Raw genomic sequence first — 23,879 nt, 5'->3', positions numbered from 1 at the left:
GTTTTCATACAAAAGCATTAAATTTTTAGCTCCTACATTTAAGTTTTTGATTCATTTTGAGTTAATTTCTGTATTTGGAGCAACTTTATTCCTTTGCATTTGCATTTCTAGATGTCTCAGCATCATTTGCTGAAAAGAATACTCTTTCCTTATTGTATTTCTTGACAGCTTCATCAAAAATCAGTTGGTCATAAATGTAAGTATTTGTGGACTCTTGATTCTGTTTCACTGACCTATGTCTATTCTTAGGTCAGTAGTACAGTCTTGAATACTGTGGTTTTATAATACATTTTTAGAATCAGGAAGTGTGAGTTCTCCAATTTTGCTCCTGTTCAAGATTGTTCTGGCTGTTTTTGGTATCTTACATTTCTATATGAATCTAAGATGTACTTGTCAGTTTGTACAAAACTGTAGCTGGGATTTTGATAGATAACTGTCAAATCTACAGATCAGTTTGAAAAGATTTGTCATCTTAAGGATATTAAGTCTTCCAATCCATGAATATGGGATTTTATTCCATTGATGTGGGTCTTTTTCAGTTTCTTTTTGCAGTTTTCTGTGAAGAAGTCTTGCATATATTTTGTTAAATTCATAATTGAGGATTTTATCTTTTTATGTGCTATATCAAATGGAGTTATTTCTTAATTTCATTTTCAGATTATTTGTTGCTTGTGTATGGTAACTAAAGAGATTTTCATATATTTATCTTCTATAGGACAACTTTGCTGTAGTAGTTTTTTAGCTCTGATTTTTTTGTGTGTGTGTTTATATTTCTTGTCATTTTCTATATAGTAATATATGATTACATATATATGTATATGATTTTGAAGCACAATTTACTTCTAAGCTTTCGTATAAAAGTATTACATTTTTAGCAAATTGGACTTCATCAAAGTGAATTTGTGCTTCATTATATATGATTATGTGTTGCAAACTGCCATCATTTTAGTTTTTTCTTTAAAATCTGGACATCTTTTCTTTCTTTTCTTTGCTTAGTGGTCCTGACTAGAACCTCAGTATACAGAATCTTGAGGAAATTATGCCCTATGAGATACACCAGTCACAGAAGGACAAATACTATATGATTTCATTATATGAAATAAAGACTAACTCATAGAAGCAAACAGTAGAATGGTGGTTACCAACAGCTGGGGAAGGGAAAAAAGGAACTGCTTATCAGTGTTCTCAAATTTTAATTATGCAAGATGAATAAGTTCTAGAGGTCTGCTGTAGAACATTGTGTTTATAGATAACAATACCATATCGCCCACTTAGCATGTGTAAGAAGGTGGGTCTCCTTTTCAGTGTCCTCAGTAAAATTAAAAAAGAAGTGGTGAAAGCTGACATCTTGTTTTTTTACTGATCTTAGGGGAGAAAGCAATCAGTCTTTCATTATCAATTATGTTAGCTGTCAATTTTTTGTAGACGGTCTTTGTTTCTGTAAGGAAGGTAAATCATGAAGAGTTTTATCATGAAGAGTCTTTGGATTTTGTTAAATGCTTTTATGCTTCTACTGAGATGCTCATGTTATTTTTGTCCTTTATTTTATTTATTTATTTTTTAATGGCTTAAAATAGCAGATTTATCACCTTATAGCTCTGGAGGTCAGAAGCCTGAAAAGGGGTCTCGTGAGGCTCACCTCACGGTGTCAGCAGGGCGCCGTTCCTCCTGGGGCCTCTGGGGCAGTCTGTTGCTGCCTTTTCTAGCTTCGGGACGCCGTCCACAGTTCTGGCCTGTGTTCCTTCCCAGCAGTGGTGTCGCTGCCGCCTCTGCTTCTGCAGTCATACCTCCTGCTCTGACTCTGACCCTCATGCCTCCTCCTGATGAGGATTCTCGTAGAGACTTCTCTGGTGGTCCAGGGGCCAAGACTCCGTGCTCCCAATGCAGGGGGCCTGGTGTTCAGTCTCTGATCAGGGAACTAGATCCCACACGCCACAACTGAGTTTACATGCTAAACCTAAAGATCTCGCGTGCCACAATGAAGATTGAAGATCCTGCATGCTGCAACGAAGACTCAGAGCAGCCGAATAAATAAATAAATATTAGAAAAAAAAAAGTATTCTTTTTAAAAAAGGACTATTGTAATTGCATTAAGCCCACCAGGATGTGTTAGTATTACTTGCTGAGTCTTTTTCGATTCTTTGAGACCCCATGGACTGTAGACTGCCAGTCTCCTCTGTCCACGGAATTCTCCAGGCAAGAATACTGGAGTAGATAGCCATTCCCTTCTCCTGGGGATCTTCCTGACCCAGAGATTGAAGCCAGGTCTCCTGCATTACAGGCAGATTCTTCACTGTCTGAGCCACCATTCACACATTCCAGGGATTAGGACATGGACATCTTTGGTGAGGTTGGGGGAAGACATTATTCTACCTGTAGGCCTCTGACCCTCATGATTTTAATGTAATGGGAAGATTGGAGATAAATGGTGCTTGGAACCTTAATCTCTTTATTTTTGTGAATATAGTGTATTGCAATGCTTGTCCAAAGTTTAAACAAGCCTTGCATCTCTGGGATAATCCTACTTGGTTATAGTTTATTTTCTCATTCATGAAAATACCGAGGCCCAGAAAAGAACCTTAAGTGGTAAATGTATAGAAATAACTGCTTATTTTAAATAACCTATGCCAGATTCTTGTTGAGTTATATCCTGTGTTAACAGCTTATTTGTTTCCTTACTAGTATGATCAGATACTGTTAAAACTATACTTAAAGATTATATAAAGTGAGAAATTGGTGATCATAGAATTATTCTTTGCTTATTTATTTTATATTTTATGTGGAATTTATAAAATAAAAGGTTTGTTTAGGTGTTTATTTTCAAAACTTGTATGTGCTATCTCCTTTTTGCAAAACTCAGACTTAAATTGAAGAAAATAGGGAAAACCACTAGACCATTCAGGTATGACCTAAGTCAGATCCCTTATGATTATACGGTGGAAGTGAGAAATAAATTCAAGGGGTTAGATCTGAGAGAGTACCTGAAGAACTATGAACTGAGGTTCGTGATATTGTACAGGAGGTAATGGTCAGAACCATCCCCAAGAAGAAGAAATGCAAAGGCAAAATGGTTGTCTGAGGAGGCCTTACAGATAGCTGAGAAAAGAAGAGAAGCAAAAGGCAAAGGAGAAGAGGAAAAGATGTACCCACCTGAATGCAGAGTTCCAAAGAATAGCAAGGAGAGATAAGAAAGGCTTCCTAAGTGATCATTGCAAGGAAACAGAGGAAAACAATAGAATGGGAAAGACTAGAGATCTCAAGAAAATTAGAGAAACCAAGGGAACATTTCATGCAAAGAGGAGTACAATAAAGTACAGAAATGGTATGGACCTAACAGAAGCAGAAGGTATTAAGAAGTGGCAAGAATACACAGAACTATCCAAAAAAGATCTGAATGACCAAGATAACCATGATGATGGGATCACTCACCTAGAGCCAGACCTCCTGGAATGCGAAGTCAACTGGGCCTTAGGAAGCATCACTATGAACAAAGCTAGTGGAGATGATGGAATTCTTGCTGAGCTATTTCAGATCTTGAAAGATGATGCTGTGAAAGTGCTGCACTCAGCATGCCAGTCACATTTGGAAAAGTCAGCAGTGGCCACAGGACTGGAAAAGATCAGTCTTCATTCCAATCCCAAAGAAGGGCAATGCCAAAGAACGTTCTAATTACTGCACAGTTGCACTCATCTCACACGCTAGCAAATTAATGTTCAAAATCGTCCAAGCCAGGCTTCAACAGTACATGAACCTAGAACTTCCAGATGTTCAAGCTGGATTTAGAAAAAGCAGAGGAACCAGAGACAAAATTGTGAGCATCTGTTGGATCATTGAAAAAGCATGAGAGTTCCAGAAAAACATCTACTTCTGCTTTATTGACTACACCAAGGCCTTTGACTGTGTGCATCACAACAAACTATGGAAAATTCTGAAAGAGATGAGAATACCAGACTACCTTACCTGCCTCCTTAGAAATCTGTGTGCAGGTCAAGAAGCAACAGTTTGAACAGAACATGGAACAACAGACTGATTCCAACTTGGGAAAGGAGTACATCAAGGCTGTATATTGTCACCCTGGTTATTTAACTTATATGCATAGTACATCATGAGAAATGCTGGACTGGATGAAGCATAAGTTGGAATCAAGATTGCCGGGAGAAATATCAATAACCTCAGATATGTAGATAACACCACCCTATTGGCAGAAAATGAAGAGGAATTGAGAAACTTCTTGATGAAAGTGAAAGAGGAGAATGAAAAAGCTGGCTTAAAGCTCAACATTCAGAAAACTGAGATCATGGCATCTGGTCCCATCACTTCATGGCAAATAGATGGGGAAACAGTGCAAACAGTGGCACACGCTTGTTTTATTGTGCTCCAAAATCACTGCAGATGGTGATTGCACCCTTGAAATTAAAAGACGCTTGCTCCTTGGAGGAAAAGTTATGACCAACCTAGACAGCACATTAAAAAGCAGAGACATTACTTTGCCAACAAAGATCCGTCTAGTCAAGGCTATGGCTTTTCCAGTGGTCCTGTATGGATGTGAGAGTTGGACTCTAAAGAAAGCTGAGTGCCGAAGAATTGATGCTTTTGAACTGTGGTGTTGAAGAAGACTCTTGAGAGTCCCTTGGACTGCAAGGAGGTCCAACCAGTCCATCCTAAAGGAGATCAGTCCTGGGTGTTCATTGGAAGGACTGATGTTGAAGCTGAAACTCCAGTACTTTGGCCACCTGATGCAAAGAACTGACTCATTTGAAAAGACCCTGATTATGGGAAAGATTGAAGGCAGGAGAAGAAGGGGACGACAGAGGATGAGATGGTTGGATGGCATCACTGACTTGATGAACTTGAGGTTGGTCCAAGCTCTGGGAAATGGTGATGGGCCTGGAACCCTGGCAGTGCTGCAGTCCATGGGGTCGGAAAGAACCGGACATGATGCGGCGACTGAACTGAACTTATTTATTACTGTTTAAATCTATTGGTTTCTGTAACTATGTTTTAGATTTTTCTCAAAGCTTGTTTAAAATAGCAGAGATGTAGAAAAATGTTTAAAAGATTTCAGTAAATATGTTATAGATGGAAAATATTGTTTCCCAAGGAAAAAAAGATGGAGTGCTTTTTTTGTATGTTCTTACCGTTTGGTGAAGCACCATATTGCTTTAAGTCCTTTGAAAGGGCATTTTTTTTATTGTAATTAATCACATCGAATGGTATTTACGTATGCATATTATTTTCATATAGTTAACAGGTATTCCTGACATATGTCAAACACTTACTTTTGTTTAGATTTAGTTTAGTTTAGTTTTATTAGTAGGAATCGTTTACTACCGAATTTCACAGAAGATTTCAAGTAAAATATTTGTTTAGTTGTTTATTTTCAAGGCTTCTGTCTGCTAATGTTGACACTCTATACCTTGAACAGGATCGAAGAGTAAATTACTGGTTTTAATTGGACTTTTTTCTGCCCCATACTATATCACAAATTAATTTTGTAAACTCAGAGGAGTCAGTTAATTATTTGGATTGTGTCAGTGTTTTTTTTTTCTTTTTTGAAAATTGATCCTATAAATCTCCCAAAACATTTCTGCATTGAATTTTGATGTGCAATGAAAAGTGAATTTTATCTGATAATTGGCAGTGACCAGCTCAGTGGTTGGACTAAGAAGAAACTCCATAGTATTTCCCAAAGTTAAACTTGCAAGAAATAAAGGTCATGGTCTTTGTTGGATGGTCTGCTGCCTGTCTGATCCACTGCAGCTTTCTGAATCCTGCTGAAACCATTACACCTGAGAAGTATGCTCAGCATATCAATGAATTGCACCGAAAACTTGAACACTTACAGAGTCAGCATTGGTCAACAGAATGTTCACAATTTTCCTCCATGACAAAGCCTGACTGTATGTTGCACACCCAACACTTCAAAAGTTGAACAAATTGGGCTACAAAGTTTTGGCTCATCTGCCATGTTCAGCTGACCTCTTGCCAACCGACAGGAGGCAGAAAATGCTTTCCAAGAGTTTATCGGATCCGAAAGCATGGATTTTTATGCTACAGGAATAAACAAAGTTATTCCTTGTTGGAAAAGTGTTGATTGTAATTGTTCCTATTTTGATTAATAAAGATGTGTTTGAGCCTATGATAGGGCTTCTGGTGGCTCAGAAAGTAAGGAATCTGCCTGCAATGCAGGATACCCAGGTTCGATCCCTGGCTTGGGCAGATCCTCTCGAAAAGGAAGTGCCTATCCACTCCATTATTTTTGCCTGGAGAATTTTGTGGCCAGAGGAGCCCTTGGGGTCGCAAAGAATCGGTCATGGCTGTACAACTAACACTTGATCCTAGTAAGAACCATTTAAAATTCGGGTCTGAAACTGCAGTTACTTTTGTGTCAACCTAATAGTTGTTCCCTAGAAACATACAACCTACAAAGACCAAAGAAATAGAAATTTGAATAGATTATAGCTAGTAAGGAAATTAGTGGTAATCAAAAACCTCTGAATAAGGAAAAGCATGGGACTAACTGGCTTTGCTGGAGAATTCTATCAAACATTAAAGAAGACATAACACCAGTTCTCCTCAACTCTTCCAAAAAATAAAAAGAGGAGGAAACACTTCCAAACTAATTTTTAGAGTCCGGCATTGCCTGAAACCACAGCCCAAAAAATCACCACAAGAAAGCTACAGATTAATGTCCATATACTTATTTGATATTAATTCAGAAATCCTCAACAGTATAGTAGCAAATGAAATTCAAGAGCACATTAAAAGGATCATACCCTGTGACCAATGGGGATTTATTACTGGAATGTAAGTCTGGTTCAACATATGAGAATAAATCAGTGCTGTACACCACATTAACAGAGAGAAGGACAAAAACTACATAATCATCTCAATAGATGCAGAGAAAGCATTTGAAAATTGAATGCTGTCATGATAAAAACACTCAACAAATTACAAGTAAAAGGAAACTCCCTCAAAATGATAAGGCCATATATGAAAAGCCCACAGCTGACATTGTATACAACAAAAATTAGTTGCATTTCTATACACTAACAATGAGCAATCCCAAAAGACAAGAAGACAGTAATGACATTTATAATAGCATAAAATAGAATACTTGGGAATAAACTTAACCAAGGGGATATAAGACTTGTACAGTGAAAATTGCAAAACATAGCTGATAGAATTAAGACATGAATAAGTGACAAGACACCTTGTGTTCATGGATTGAAAGACTTATTATTGTTAAAAATGATTGAGCAATCATTTAAAAAAATTTTGTTCACTTATTTTTGACTGTGCTGGGTCTTCATTGCTGCGCGGGCTTTTCTCTAGCTGTGGAGTGCTGGGCTGGCTCTCTGGTTGCAGTGTGCTGCCTTCTCTTGTTGCAAAACAAGGGCTCTAGTTGTGGGCCATGGGCTCAGTCGTTGTGGTTCCTGGGCTCTATGGTACAGGCTCAATAGTTGTGGCAAATGGGTTTAGTAGTTGCTCTGTAGCGTGTGGGATCCAAACCCGAGTCTTCTGCACTGGCAAGCAGATTCTTTACCATTGAGCCACCAGGGAAGACCCTGATTGAGCAATCTTACTTCCGTAAATATGTATGAGATAATCGAAAGGATACGAAAGAGCTGTTTGCAGACCCATGTTCATTGCAGCATTATTCACACAATAGGTAAGAGGTTGAAGCAACCTAATTGTCTATGGATGAATGAATGAAGAAAATATGATGGATATTTACAATGGAATATTACTCAACTTTAAACAGAAAAAAAATTCTGACACATGTCACAACATAGGTGAATCTTAAGGATGTTATGCCATTCACAAAAAGACAAATACTCTGTGACTTCCTTTGTTTGAGTCATGTAAAGTAATCAAGCTCATGGAACCAGAAAGTAGAATATGATTGCTAGGGGGTTGGGGGGTGGGATGCAGGCAGTGGAAATGAGTTGTTATTCAATGGAAATTTCAATTTAGCAAGATGTAAATGTTCTAGAGATTTGTTATACAATAGTGTACTGTAGTTAACAACTGTACTATACTCTTGAAAAATATTTAAGATGGTAAGTTTTATTTTAAATGTTTCTTTTAACAAAATTAAAAAAGAGAAACAAAAAAGACAGAAATGGGAAAAAACAAAACATGCTTTGTAGGACATTAAATTTTACATTTTTTTTTAAAATGAAAAGTTTTAATGTCAAGTTGACTTCCATTATACCTTTAAAATGAATTCAGACTACTTTAGAAGTAATTAAACATGCAGGGCTTCTCTTAATTGATATTATGGTCAATATTCTCCTTGAATTTTTATATTTGTGGTGATTTATAGTTAGATTTTCTTTTTGTGGCATAGTATCTTAACTATTCTACTTTTTATTCTTAGGGTATATTTAAATTCAAAGCAGAAAGTGACCTGTTCCTTGCTGAGCATCACAAGCTTTTATTGTATGATGGCAAACTCTCTGGTGCCATTGCATTCACGTACAATCCACGTGCCACAGATGCCCAACTCTGTCTGGAATCATCCCCTAAGGACAACCCTTCAATTTTTGTTCATTCACCACATGCACTCATGCTCCAGGTACTAGGAATGATATTTAACAATGTTTTAGTGGTAAATTTTGATGTATTCTTGAGGCGTATTTGGTAGCTTCTATTATAAATACATGAATTGTAACATTTTATTGTTCCTGTTATATTTTATTTTTAATAAAATATATTTAGTTTTTGGAAAAGAATCATTGGAATCTTTACTGTGTCTTCTATTTTACAAGGATGTGAAGGCGGTTTTAACACATTCTATCCAAAGTGCCATGCATTCAATTGGAGGAGTACAAGTGCTGTTTCCACTTTTTGCACAGTTGGATTATAAGCAATATTTATCTGATGAAATTGACTTGACTGTATGGTGAGTCCTTTTGTTTTTTCTTTCATTTGATGTGAGTTATTCTCATCATTGAGCTACACAATGTTTTTTTTTCAATCTTGTAAATTTGTTGTAGGGTTAATAAAGAACATACAGAAATTTGTGAATTATAATTGTTATTACAAATTCAATTCTAATAATATTTAAATTCTTTCTCAGTTGGAAAGAGGGAGCTCTAAAAAAAATAATGTTTTGAATAAAGTTAGACATGGTAATAATATCAGAAATGCATATATTTTTACCTAAAATGAAAATATTTAAAATGGTTATTTGGCAGTAATTCCTTTCAGTGAGTTTTCCATATTTAATTATTATTGCAGGTACCATTGAATTTAATTATTATTGCAGGTAGCATTGAAATGTAAAATGTTTGATTATGTTACATAATAATAAGTGAATTGGGTTTTTCAAACTAAATTGCTTATTTAGCACTTTTGTCTCCTCTCAGTGTTCAGTGTAAAAAACGGAAGAGACATGAATTCTAGGACAAGTTATTAAAATGTCGGCGAGGATGTGGAAATGAATTTTTTATGGCTATATATCCTAGTGAAACTATTTATAATAAAATAATGATGTTTAATTATTAATTGAGTGATTTTAATGTTTTTTGTATTCTCCCTTTTTGAAATTCTCTTTCTAATTTCTACTTTTGTATGCAGCTTGAAGTCTACACCAATTTATATGTTTAGTGTTGTAATAAATTTTCCAGATTATTTTTAGGCAACAAAATGAGTTGTTTTTAAAAGTAATTATGTATCAAAGCTAGTATTTATTGGCTACATTTAAAATAATTAAAATTATCCTTGACCTGTTGCTCCTTCATAAAGTTTTTTTGCATCCAAGTCTGAAACCTTTGTAACAGAGCTCAGTTAATTTTTTTTTTAACTTTTCAACTTTATTAGAATTGCTGACAGTTAAAACATAGATGTACTTTTGTGGAGGAGGTTGGCTGTTCTCCCTTTCCTGGTGGGAATCTCTCAAAACTTGTGAGAGGGACAAAACAGTCGACCTTTATTCTATTCCATGTTGATATGAAAGTCATGAGGTTGGAAGCATGACTGTAGTCTTACTACTTTAAATTTTTCTGTTCAGATAATGAGGAAAATACTTAAATTATTATTTGAATACTTCAGTTTGCTCCCATCTTTATTTATCTTCCCTTTTACGTACCTATCCTCTGTTCAGATTAAGCCAGTTTGAGGATTTCTTTCCTAGCCTGTTTGCTCCATATCTTTTCCATCTGTTTGGCCTCTGCCTCTCCAAAATTGAATATACTTGCTTATCTAAGTTACATCCATTTCTTACAACAAAGTAATAAACTTCTATTAGCCATCTTACTACTTGTTTTTGGACATTGCTAATTTTTCTCTATTTTGTGCATGTTTGTCCTGTTGTTTCAAAAGTAATTATTAATATATTTGTGAGAAAGAATATGAACTAAATATTTGAGTAATAAGTCCTAATCTTACATTAAAATTTTAGTCCTGAATAATATTGGAGGTAGTTTTAGTAAAGCATCAGTTTCCTTGGAATAGAAACTTTTTATTAAGGGTAAGTGAAAGACTACATCTATCTAACCACCTCCCCCCCATTTTTTTTAAGAGAACATGGTTTTTCAAACCGTTGTTGTTGTTGTTTTCCTTATTCTAGTTCAACTTTGCTGGCTTTTATCATGGAGTTGTTGAAGAACTCAGTTGCTATGCAAGAGCAGATGCTTGCCTGCAAGGGCTTCTTGGTAATAGGATATAGTCTTGAAAAGGTAAAGTATGAAATGCTTTACATTTTTGATTCTTAATTTGCAGTCCGTGAAACTTGGTCTGCTAAGAAGCTGAGAAATTCTGTTTGCAAGTGTGTCTCTTTGGTTAATGTAAAGTTACATAAATTAAAACAACCTGTTGCTGTTTTACCTTGCCCCTACTCTGTTTTATTGAATCTCAAAGCATCTTTAACTTTGAGCATAGTTCGTGGACCAACTTTTTTCTGGTATTGACACCCTTTAACTTACTTCACTTGCTTTGTGTTGATAGTGACCTTTGAAATATCTTCCTCTGCAGTCTTCCAAATCCCATGTCAGCAGAGCAGTGCTTGAACTTTGCCTTGTATTTTCAAAATACCTGAGTAATCTGCCGAGTGGGATGCCCCTACTCAAGCAACTGTGTGACCACATTCTTCTTAACCCAGCTATATGGATTCATACCCCAGCCAAGGTAATGCATGCATTGATTTTGTGCTAGTATGTTCAATACATTTTTGTACTTGAGAAGAGTGATAATGAAGAGGATTTTCTTTTACATGCTGTTATGTAAGGTTTCAGTGGAATGCATTTTTTGACTAAATGTACTTTTTTTTTAATTTAAAAATTTATTAATTTTTAATAATTGCTTTACAGTGTTGTGTTGGTTTCTGACATACAACAACGTGAATCAACCACACATACATATATATCCAGGGCTTTCCTGGTGGGTCAGTGGTAAAGAACCTGCCTGCCAGTGCAGGAGACGTGGGTTTAATCCCTGAGTCAAAAGATCCCCTGGAGACGGAAATAGCAATCCTCTCCAGTATTCTCGCCTGGGAAATCCCATGGACAAGGAACCTGGCAGGCTAAATACTCCATGGGGTCATAAAAGAGTTGGATAGGACTTAGCAACTAAACCACAAAAATAATACATATGTCCCCTCCCTCTTGAACCTCCTCTCCACCTGACTAAATGTACTTTTGCAGGACAGTATTTCCTCCCTCCCTCCGTCTGTCCCTCCCTTCCTAAAGCAGTATCAGCATTTTTTGAAATACAGAAATAGTATATATTTTCTGTTGTTAAATAAAATTTTATTTGGGAGAGATTTTGATTTACATTTCCTTAACCATAGTTGGATTGCATATATATCTATGTGTCCTTATGTATGTATGAATGTATATACATACATATAAATATATACTCATTGTGCTCTCTCTCTCTGTTTTATACATTCATATTCCTTCCACCAAAATGATGAGCTACTGAGTTTAATTCTTACAGGAACAGCTGAAATGTCATCCTTTTTTGAAGGCTTCCATGATGTGCTGGTCTCATTTAATCATTTTCATTTCACATTAATTAAAATTACTAAACACAATTATATTTTATACAGTAGTTTATTTAGTAGTATAACAGCAAACCAGTTGCATTAAGTAAACATAAGTGAATTTGTGATAAAATATGTAAATAAAACTTTTGATAAACTCTAATGTTCTATTAAGTTATCCTAAACATTTGATTTCCTCTCCCCCCCCTCTCCTTTCTGGTTCACTTGCAAGTGTTTATCGTTGTTCAGGTTGGAATAACACGTACTTACTTTAGTTGTCAGAAAAAAATGTCTGCAGACTTTTTTGCTCTTCTGGAGTCATAGTATCTTTATTTTCAGCTGCTCTTTTCAGATGTTAAGGAGAAAAACAGCTGCTGACTCTGATCGCCATTTGGAAATAATCAAAGGAGGCAGCTGGAGGTTGTAGCTTTTTATCTCTGGGTTCAAATTTGACCTCTTTCTCTTCTATGACCCTCAGTCTTATTTCTTTTCAAGGATTGTTTCAAGTTACTTCTTAAACTTTTTACTAAACACTTCTTTGTCTTACTAAGCAGCGCATTTGTAAGCCTTTGGGCCTCTTTTGATGTGGTCAAAAAAACCTCTTATTAGACACTTAGTTGTAGGGGAATATTTTAAAATTTTCATTATATCATTTCCTTAAGTCTGTAGTATTATTGCACTGTATTTCTTACCTTTTCCTTGTTAATAATTTTCTTTAATTTCCTTTTTAGAATTTCAGTTGGTTTGTTAATATTAAACTCCAGTTTTGTTTCAGCCTTATGCTTTGTGTATCCTTGAGGGGTTATCTAATTTTATCATAAAGGTAGTTATAGCAAAAGGCAGATATAAAGTTTGTTTGACCTAAAGGTCATACAATTTGGGGGAGAAAGGAGCTTTTTAACAAAAAGAATGCAACATATAAAGTTAGGTTTAGGATTTTGGAAGGAACATTTGTAGATGAGTGGTCATAAAGTTTAAGCTTCGTTAGCTTCATGGTAAATTCACCTCTGGTTACCAAAGTTGAGGGTATGGTCGTATGAATCAGTCTTTGCTTTTGGAACAGGCTACTCCCAGTCATTTATAATACTCATTTAAATTTGATTTGCTCAGAGACAGTCTTTTAAATGACCTGACAAGAGAGATGAGTTTTCTTGTAGACAATAGTCTTTCATTTGTTGAGTAGCCGGCCCTATGGATACAGTGGTGACTAAGACAGATCTGATTTCTGCTCTCAAACATAGAATTTAGGTGCAATGGGAAAGACATTTTCATGTGTAATTTGTGTGGTTATTAGATTATATAAAGAGTGAGTGAAGAATTATTCATAATTAGAATATGTGTGATCCTGAGGTCTCTGTTCTTATTTACCTCAGTATGTTACTCTTCAATCCTATTGATTTTTCCTTAGCTGTAGTATCATTCTCAGGAGACTGACTTTCTCCAGTTTTCCATATCTTAGTTTATCATCTTTTGTTAGAATTCCTTCATGCTTTCAACATATCACAGTCACTCTCATCAGAACATTTCTTAGCCCCCAAATTTGTAATGGTTTCTCTTTGTTTTCAGAATAAAACATTAAGTCTTCATGCCAGTTCTTCCTAGGCTTTCTATATGAAAAACCAGTTATCCTCAATGGGTAGGTGGGTACCAGAAGTTATCCTAGAGCAGTGGTTCTTAATCTTGGCTGTCTACAGAATTAGTTGGGAAAGGCGTTTTTTTTTTTTTTTTTTTTTTTAATAGATTTTCACTCCCCCTTCCCTAGATTCTGATTTAATTGGTCTGGGACAAGACCCAGACAGGTATTTTAAAAATATTTTCCAGGCATTTTAATGCAGGCAAGATTGGGGATGGTTGTTCTAGATCTAGGGAAACTTTTTGTATTATCTACAATTTTCTCTATTTGAAATTTCCTCTTATTAGAACCACTCATCTTCAAAGCCTACCACTTGTCTTGACTGTTTTAGCTTACCCCAAAATAATTTCTCTGGCCTCTGAATTGATAGTATTTAATAGCTCTGTGGCACTTGTTTGGCAATTAATTACATATTGCCACATGAGTGTTCTTACGTTTCACTAGGGATCTTCATTACCTTTGGTCTTTCACTTAAAATTGGGTGTATTTTTAGTCTTCCCCATTAGATCTTTAGCTACTGAGGGACAGTGTCTGCGCCATTGTATATTCACTAATACAGTGCTCCAAATACAGGTGAAGGTAAATATTTTCTGGTTGAAATATCACAGTTAAGAGTTTGAATCGTCATAGAAAGTTCTGTATATCCTCAATAACAAGTAAGCTGGGGCTGTCTATTTCAACAGCAGTAGCAACATCAAAGTGATGTTATCTTTCACCCACTCTGTGGATTATAGCATGTTTATGATTTTCTAAACAACAATTGGATTTCTCTGCTGGTTCAGCAGTAAAGAGTCTGCCTGCCAATGCAGGAGATGTGGGTGCGATCCCTGGGTCAGGAAGATCCCCAGGAGAAGGAAGTGCCAACCCACTCTAGTATTCTTGCCTGGGAGGGCCCATGGACAGAGGAGCCTGGCAGGCTACAGTCCATGGGTTGGGAAAGACTCAAACATGACTTAGCTACTAAACAAAAGCAACAAACTACAGTCATCTTTCCAACTTTGATTTTAAGTGGTTCAGAGTCTGCCATTCTTTACCATGTATTGTTACTGATTGACTCCCTAATTCGTTTAACCTTGATTGTTTATAGGGCATCTGGAATATAGGCACCTAATTTTTATCTTTCAGGGTTAAAAAGGAAAATGCCCTCAACATCTGGGAATGTTCATTATGTTTAAACATAAATGTTCAATTGTAAATGATCAGGAGTAGTTTGAGGTTTGGCCAAATTTAATGCCTTCCTTAATATTTCTTAGTTTATAAAGTATATCCACTAGCAGCGCAGTGAAAAATTCTTGATTTCTGTATGAAAGTAGAACAAAAGTGGTTTTTATTTTGTGCTGTTGTTAGTAGTATAGTTGTTTGTGAATTTTAGAGACTATAATATTATACGACAATCTTTGTCATAATGAGCTGCTATAACAAAATTCTGTTTTTCTAATAAACATTTCTTAAGGTAAGCTTTACATATTTTTGTATGTATGTATTGTATGTATGTTTGTATGTATGTATGATTTTCTTTTTTTGTTCTATATTTTAGTCACTCCTGCTTTTTTAAAAAAATTTCTTCTGAGTTATTCCAGCTACTAGTTTTCTCCAAAACAAAGACAGTTTCTAGCTTTTGAAAACAATTATGCAAAGTGTAAATAGTAGGTTTATTATAAAGAAGTAAGTTCGTGACTAATTGCTGATTGCAATTTTCTCAGCACTATAGGAATAGTGCTGCAAAAACGTGGTGTGTGTGGGGATGTTTACTTCACAGTGCTGCTGCAAGAGAAGCATTTGCCTGGTTTTGTTTTATAAGCAGTATGTGTGCTTGTGGGTGTGTGTCAGTGGCTCTATGTTGTCTGTTAACATGGAGGTTACTGTCAAGCTACTTAAGCAGCTTACTTTTTAGAACAAGTGTGGTCCAGATAGAGCAACCTGAGAGTATTACTGGAAGGAAGGGTAGAATGCTGGTCTGTTTCTTTGTTTTGAGCTCTCTATTTTGATTCTCTAGGTGCAGTTGACACTCTATACTTACCTGTCCACGGAATTCATTGGTACAGTAAACATATATAATGCCATTCGGAGAGTTGGGACAGTGCTTCTCATAATGCATACTCTGAAGTACTACTACTGGGCAGTGAATCCTCAGGACCGGAGTGGCATTACCCCAAAAGGATTAGGTATTTCATCTGTATCTGTATATTATGTTATATATACATGGAAATTCAGGATTTTCCCTTCCCTCCTCCCTTCCCTCCCTCTTTCTTCCGTCTCTTTTTTCCTAAACCAATACATTACATTATTCTGAAAGTTTTTTCTAAATCTCTTCATGGTAAAGTTTTAATCTTGCTGATAATTTTAATAGTTTGTCCTAAACTGTTTAATAGTTCTTTTTAAATAGTTTTTATTTATTTAAACTATTTTATTAGTTTCAATAGTTTTTATTTAAACTATTTTTGAATGAGTTGAGTTGAGTTCAGTCGCTCAGTCATGTCCGACTCTTTGCGACTATTAAATAATCTACTATTTAATAGTTTGTGGTTGCCAGAGATTAACAGCTTACTGTTTTTATAGAAGAATGTTACTTTTGCTAGTATGAGTTGTTTGGGGATCAAATATGACTAGGATGATTTCTAAGGCATTGAGGATGAAAGAAAATTCTATATTAGCAACTAGTACTGATATCGAGTTCAGTTATCCCAATGAAAGTCATTGACAGCAGTGTTTTTTGAGATAATGGAGATTTTTTTGTAGGAATAGGGAGTATCTGCTTCTAATCACTTATATAAGGAAACCGCAGAATTTCAGTAATTATTTTCCTGTATAATTGGAACTGACTTATTGGAAGACTAATGTTCATTCATTATGTTAATAGTTCATAGATGGGGTCAAAATAAAAGTTTTGACAAATAGTGCCTAGTTTAAAGTATTGCAAAACCTGCTTAAAACTGGTTTGTATCATTGTTCATTGTTGCTCAGTTGCTACGTTGTGTCCTGTTCTTTGTGACCCCATGGACTGCAGCATGCCAGGCTTTGGAAGTCTTTCGCTATCTCCTGGAGCTTGCTCAAACTCACGTCTATTGAGTCGATGATGCTGTCCAACCATTTCATCCTCTTTTACCCCCTTCTCCTGCCCTCTGTCTTTCCCAGCATCATGGTCTTTTCCAATGAGTCGGCTCTTCACATCAGGTGGCCAAAGTATTGGAGCTTCAGCTTCAATATCAGTCCTTCCAATGAATATTCAAGACTGATTTCCTTTAGCATTGACTGGTTTGATCTCCTTTTTGTTTAAGGGACTCTCAGGAGTCTTCTCCAGTAGCACAGTTTGAAAGCATCACTTCTTTGGTACTCTGCCTTCTTTATGGTCCAACTCTCACATCTGTATGTGGCTACTGGAAAAACCATAGCTTTGACCATATGGACCTTTGTCGGCAAAGTGATGTCTTTGGTTTTTAATATACTGTCTAGGTTTTTCATAGCTTTTCTTCCGAGGAACATCTGTCTTTTAATTTCATGGCTGCAGTTGCCATCCGTAGTGATTTTAGAGTGGTATCATCTGCATATCTGAGATTGTTGGTATTTCTCTCAGCAGTCTTGATTCCACCTTGTGATTCCTCCAGTCTAGCATATTGCTTGATGTACTTTGCATATAAGTTAAATAAGCAGGTGACAATATACAGCCTTGTTGTATTCCTTTCCTAGTTTTCAACCTGTCAGTTGTTCCATGTCTGTTCTGTTATTTCTTGGCCTGCATACAGGCTTCTCAGGAAATAGATAAGGTGGTATGGTATTCTTGTCTCTTTAAGAATTTTTCACAGATTGTTGGGATCCACACAGTCAAAAGCTTTAGCATAATCAGTGAAGCAGAAGTAGATGTTTTTCTAGAATTCTGTTGTTTTCTCCGTAGTCCAGCATGTGTTGGGAATTTGATCTCCGGTTCCTCTGCCTTTTCTAAATTCAGCTCTAGGGATTATTTTTGCTGACTGTTAGAGCGTCTCCATCTTCATCTGAGAAGAATATAGTCAGTCTGATTTTGGTATTGACCATATGGTGACATCTATGTGTGGAGTCATCTCATGTGTAGTTGGAAGAGGGTGTTTGCTATCACCAGTGTGTTCTCTTGACAAAACTGTGTTAGCTTTTGCCCTGCTTCCTTTTGTACTCCAAGGTCAAACTTGGCTGTTACTCCAGGTTTATATTGTAAAAGAGGGTTAACCATGGTTAATAGGCTGATAATTTCAGTGGAATTTGGTGCAGGGGCTCAGAAGATGGCCAGTTTGTCTCTCTCCATTTCCCACTTCTTCTGTATTGGCTCTTTTCATGTACTTTCTCTCCTTGTTGTAGCAGCAGCCACCCAGCTTCACATCCCCCCAACTTTAAATCTAGCAAGAGTATCTGTCTGTATCGAGCATTTCCAGCAAAAGTCTCTTTGTCGCTCACTGGCTCTGATTGCATCGTGTGTCCGTCTGCATGGCAGTGTTCTTCAGATTGCCCGGAAGAGGAGGCCATTCTTACCCGCAAAACACATGATCTGAGTGTGAAGATGGGTTCAGTGCCTTTAGAAGAATTGAGGGCTATTGTCTTAATTCAGGAGATAGATGCTGGAGAGTGAAACAATATACATTCTGATTTTTTACTCAAGGCTTTGGTTATTCACTGATTTACAAAGACGAGGTTTCATATTTGTACAATATTTTTTAAAATCCCTTTCAAAATAAACTAGGTTTATTATCAGACAATGTGCTATCATTTAGAAAGCTGTGAGAACACATGAAAGTTCCCTGATCTTGTTTGAGCTGGCATGTTGCAGCAGATCTAGAAATAAATCATTATTTCCTGATGGTGTAAGAGTGTCATGTACCATCCTGGGTGTTTGTATTATATTCTGGCCCTGATTTTATAACTGATTAGTGATCTTGGGGAAGTCTCATACTTCAAGTGAGAAAGCTGGCCAAACTTTATGGTTCTGTTGTAACTCTGTAACCTTTCTTGTCTAGGAATCGTCATGTGGAACAAATTTTAAACAATTTTCTTCCTATTTTAATTGATCTGTTCAAGGTCATGTTGGTCCTATGCTTTGGTGGTCTAGGAACTAGCTGTAAATAATGATTAGTGGGGGGAAAATTGCAGAAAATATGAGGCAAGCAAGTACCTGAGCTAGGATCTTAGGACAATGAGTATTTGGTTTCAAAAGCTTTCTACTTAGGAACTATGTTTGAGACATGAAAATTGCCTTTAATGTGAGCCATGTGTGACCAAGGACTTTTTCAAAAAGAGAAGGAAATGTCAGAGGTGGTCAGCACAATGCTTCTCTCCTTCGTGGATGACATTGTGTTGAAGTGTACTTTTTGAGGGTTTTATATTAGCTTATACAGTGGTAACAGTAGAAAAGTTTTTTCATACTAAGTTCATATGTAAAGTTTAGATTTTCTTTTGCTTTTTTTCCTTTGTAAACTTATGTTACCATAGTAAGATTTCCAGAGAGTCTTTTAAAGCTAAATGTAAATTTGTTACCTCATCTTTCTGTTTTGAAATTCCTTTGACCTTAGTCAAAAACAAATGTCTTCATTGCAGTTTCTGTGTAACTGATTTTGTACATTGGAAGCACTATGTATGCAATCACATTGAGATTGAATGCTTGTTCTTCTAGAGAAATTAAACTCTTCAGGAAAGTTACTTTTACTTTCCTTATAGATAAGTGGGAAAACTGTTGGGAATGGGAATTTTATACTTAGTTTCGAGGTTTTTGAAATACTCAATGTGTGTGCATATGTGTTTGTCTTTTTTTAAAAGATGGACCACGACCTAATCAAAAAGAAATGTTTTCTCTACGAGCATTCTTGTTGATGTTTATTAAGCAATTAGTAATGAAGGTGAGTTCACATTTCTTATCCAGTAGCATGTGTTTATTGTAACATAATTTCACATAAAATGCTCTGTTGGTTTATTTATTGTTTGCTCTGTTAGTGGGTTTACACAGTGGAAAATACTTTGAAAGGTATTTATTTCCTTGTTTGTTTTTTCTTATTGTTTCCTAGGCATATATTACTAAACATTAGTGCAGAATTAGAGATTGATAATTGTAAGATATATTATATAAATTTCTATTGGAGTGCAAGTGTATTCATACTTCCATTCAGCAAGTATTTACTGAGTTGCTCGTAGTTCCTACCAGTCCTAGACCTGGTGATACAACAGTAGACAGAGCTGCTCAAAAGGAGGAGGTTTCATTTTTAAAGAGTCCTTGTACTCGGCATCCAGATTTTGAAAAATAATTTTCCTGTATAAAAATGTACTGGATAGAAATGATTACATTTTGTTCCATTTCCTTCCATTATCAGTAAAGTAAAATTTAATATTAGTTTTCAGGAAGGTGTTTTGGTTTTATAAGATGCCAACATATAAATATATTTGTTCTCAATATCTTATTCAGTATTTTCCTATATCATTTTATTTTGTAATCTTTATAGTTTAATGCTTTATTAGCTGCCGCATAATATTGTGGTAAATGGACCTAACTGTTGGTATATCCTTCAGAATCAGATATTTTATTTCTGTTTACTTAAAAATTTATCCTTTACATTGTCTCTTTATGTTCCTTCCTACTGTGTTTTGTTTCTAATTATCTTATTGCTCTTTTTTCAGATTTCATGCTTGTTTTATGATTAATAGTACAGTAGCTTGAAAATTTTCATAATGTATTCATACTAAAAAAAGGGCAGTGTTTTTCCTACTGAAATTACCACTCAGCTTTTATTACGTGACCTTTTAACTCGGTAATTTTAGAAACTGTTCATTTTAGTCTCCAAATTTAATAGAAAAAGATAAACAGAGAAGTTACCTTCTGTATTTAACGGAGTGACAGGTGTAATACCCTTACACGTGTCCTCAGTGATCGTGTTTGCCTGCTTCAGGGCTCTGCAGCTCTACTAGATCAGTTATCACCTACCGTGTTACCGGGCGCGGTGCACGGGGTGCTGTGTCTGACCGCTCTGAATTTCTCCACTGTGCTGCCCACTGCATGTCTGCAGTGCTTCCCTGAGTTTTCATTTTACGTTTAGATTCTTTCTTTCCTCTTCAGTTTAGATTCTATACTACATTATTTTTTTATGTTTATAGCAACTGACCAAGTTGGCAAATCTCTGTGTGTTATTTTCCTTTTCGAAAAAGTTTTTTATGTGTAAGCATAAAATACTTGTGTTATGTTTTTTAAGGATAATGGAGTAAAGGAAGATGAACTACAGGCCATTCTTAATTATCTACTCACTATGCATGAGGTAACATGTTAATTTTATATGTTTTATTTTTTGAAGTTACATTATGGGCTTTTTTACACATAAAAGAGTTAAAGAACTCTCTCATTAATGATATAACTATGCCTGTACCTGTGCTCAGAATGGAGAGTAAATTAGGAATGAAAGCTTAGCAATTTGCGTTTAAATATTCTTTATTACCACAACTTGCCTTTGTGAATAAGCATGAGAGGCTTTAAAAAGTATTAAAATAAGATCTCATTAACCTAATAAGACTAAAGAATAACCTAATAACCAAAAAATACTTTCAGTGTATTTCCAGGTACCAGTATAATAAGTGGAAAAATAGATAACAAAAATGACTACAAATGATTGGACTTTTGAATTTTTAACATACTCTTTCCACTGATTTTGCATAATCAAATACTGTTAAATCACTCATTTATAATTGATTTAAAATTATGTGGTTGTAAAGGAGGTTAAATAGGTTGAAATGTCTGTAGTTTTTTGCTTTATTGAGTTGGGAAAATTTGATATATGCCCCATGTAGTCTAAATAAATAATCTAATTAAATGTATTTTACATAAGTTAAATCTGGAAGTGAATTTCATACAAAGCATGCCATTTATATGATAACTTATAGTCCTATGTATAATTCATGTTTTATGAGTTAGCATATTTGTTACATCATGAGAATAGTGCCTTTTAAAATCATTAGTAGATAAGAGATATGGTTTGGATCTGTCTTTGTTAATAGGGGCAGGAAAGAATGGGTTAAATTTCTTGGTAGCATCATGTTTGACTGAAACATTAATGAGTATGATTTCTTTTTCCTCTTGAGTAGGGTAGTCTCTCTTTAGATTTTCTTGACCATTCGGGACCAAAATATTTCATAACTGAGAAACTGGAAGTCACAGTGATCTGTTTTCCTTGAAACTATTAAATCAGATATTTTTTGGGTCCTTCAAATCACACTTTTCAAAAGCCCCAGTGCCCTACCTCTAGATGATTTATTTAGCATATTGAGAATTAAATATTGAAGTAGCTGCCACAGCGAGAATTAAAAAGCAGTGAGTGAAAACCTGGATGCAGGGCACCATAGAGATGACTTCCTGCTGCTTCCCTTTGTATCTTTGGGTTAGTAATGCCCAGTAATGCCCTCATGATATACTGAATAGTCGACAAAGATTGTGAAGGGTTTTCTTGAAATTTTTGGATTTCAGAACTCCTATGTGCTTATTCTTGTGCTTTTCTGCAAATGTTATCAAATTATGCCATATACAGAAGTGTGTTCACCCAGTAAACATTTATTGGTCATTTGGAACCTTTTCCCCACATGTCTCCCTTTGTATCTGATTAAGCAAAAATAAAAGAAGCTGCATAGGAACAATTTTAAAATCCAAAGAGACATCAACTTTGTTTTAAGGCTGCAGTAGCTGATACAAAATCTCCTTGTTGCCTTCTCCAGCCTTCTCTCTGGAGATACAGCAATAAATTCAGAAACCTGTTAGCTAACATAGGAGTTTTAAACTTTTCTCCATTGCTTCTCTAACTATCTGTCATGCCTAACAGTGTATCATTTAAGATTTAAAACCACAAAACCAGAGAGGGGAGAAAAATATGCCACTCCAAACAAAAACCCACCTTAAAGTTTTGGGAAAAAATTTTGCTTCCCTGTTCTCCACTTGGGTGATGAGACCTGCACCATCACTGCAATGTCCGTTTTCAAAAATGTAAAGAGGCAGTCTGTACGCAGATGGGCTTGCAGTGTATGTTTCTGTGGCCCAGGTGGTGAGTCTATGGTGTTTATCACATCATGTCTGCCTTGGACAAATTAAAAAATACAAAGATTATTATTGCCATGTATATAGATGTAGAAAAAGCAAGAGAATTCTAGAAAGAAACATAGAAAGGGCATACAAAAAAATAGCAAAAAAAAAAAAAAAAAAAGCATAGAAAAAAATAGAAAAAGCAACAGAATTCCAGAAAAACATCTATTTCTACTTCATTGACTATGCTAAAGCCTTTGACTGTGTGGACCACAACAAACTGTGGAAAATTAAAGAGCTGGGAATACCAGACCACCATACCTGCTTTCTGAGAAACCTGTGTGCAGGTCAGGAAGCAACAGAATTGGACGGGGAACAACGGACTGGTTCCAAATTGGGAAAGGAGTACATCAAGGCTGTATATTGCCACCCTGCTTATTTAGCATATACACAGAGTACATCATGTGAAAAGTTGGGCTGGATGAAGCACAAGCTGGAATCAAGATTGCCAGGAAAAATATCAGTAACCTCAGATATGCAGATGACACCATCCGTATGGCAGAAAGTGAAGAACTGAGGAGCCTCTTGATGAAAGTGAAAGAGGAGAGTGAAAAAGCTGGCTTGAAACTCAACATTCAAAAAATGAAGATCATGGCATCTGGTCCCATCACTTCATGGCAGATAGATGGGGAAACAGTGGAAACAGTGACAGACTTTATTTTCTTGGGCTCCAGAATCAGTGCAGTTGGTGACTGCAGCCATGAAATTAAAAGACATGTGCTCCTTGGAAGAAAAGCGATGACAAACTTAGACAACATATTAAAGAGCAGAGACATTACTTGGCCGACAAAGGTCCATCTAGTTAAAGCTGTGGTTTTTCCAGTAATCATGTTTGGATGTGAGAGTTGGGCTATAAAGAAAGCTGAGCACTGAAGAATTGATGCTTTTGAACTGTGGTGTTGAAGAAAACTCTTGAGAGTCCCTTGGACTGCAAGGAGATCCAACCAGTCCATCCTAAGGGAAATCAGTCCTGAATAATCATTGGAAGGACTGAAGCTCCAATATTTGGTCACCTGATGCGAAGAGCTGACTCATTGGAAAAGACCCTGATGCTGGGAAAGATTGAAGGTGGGAGGAGAAGGGGACGACAGAGGATGAGATGGTTGGATGGCATCATCAACTCTATGGACATGAGTTTGAGCTTGGAGTTGGTGACGGACAGGGAAGCCTGGCGTGCTGCAGCCCTTAGG

The 23,879-nt window shown here is 36.0% G+C and overlaps 1 protein-coding gene across 3 annotated transcripts in view; it reads left to right on the top strand.

Annotated features, from left to right (window-relative positions):
* The window catches only part of LRBA (LPS responsive beige-like anchor protein), a 719,345-nt gene that overhangs the window by 96,970 nt on the left and 598,496 nt on the right, over positions 1 to 23,879 (top strand). For all 3 annotated transcript variants that reach the window (XM_065905003.1, XM_065905001.1, XM_065905002.1), the window contains exons 10-16: positions 8,384 to 8,581; positions 8,775 to 8,908; positions 10,577 to 10,685; positions 10,981 to 11,133; positions 15,619 to 15,787; positions 19,401 to 19,480; positions 20,822 to 20,884. In XM_065905003.1, coding sequence (XP_065761075.1) covers positions 8,384 to 8,581; positions 8,775 to 8,908; positions 10,577 to 10,685; positions 10,981 to 11,133; positions 15,619 to 15,787; positions 19,401 to 19,480; positions 20,822 to 20,884 — 906 coding nt within the window. The remainder of the gene's footprint in view (positions 1 to 8,383; positions 8,582 to 8,774; positions 8,909 to 10,576; positions 10,686 to 10,980; positions 11,134 to 15,618; positions 15,788 to 19,400; positions 19,481 to 20,821; positions 20,885 to 23,879) is intronic.

Source organism: Muntiacus reevesi, chromosome 13 (assembly GCF_963930625.1).
Source record: "Muntiacus reevesi chromosome 13, mMunRee1.1, whole genome shotgun sequence".
Taxonomy (NCBI): domain Eukaryota; kingdom Metazoa; phylum Chordata; class Mammalia; order Artiodactyla; family Cervidae; genus Muntiacus; species Muntiacus reevesi.
Note: the sequence above shows the minus strand (reverse complement) of the source record. Positions and strands in the feature narration are given on the sequence as shown.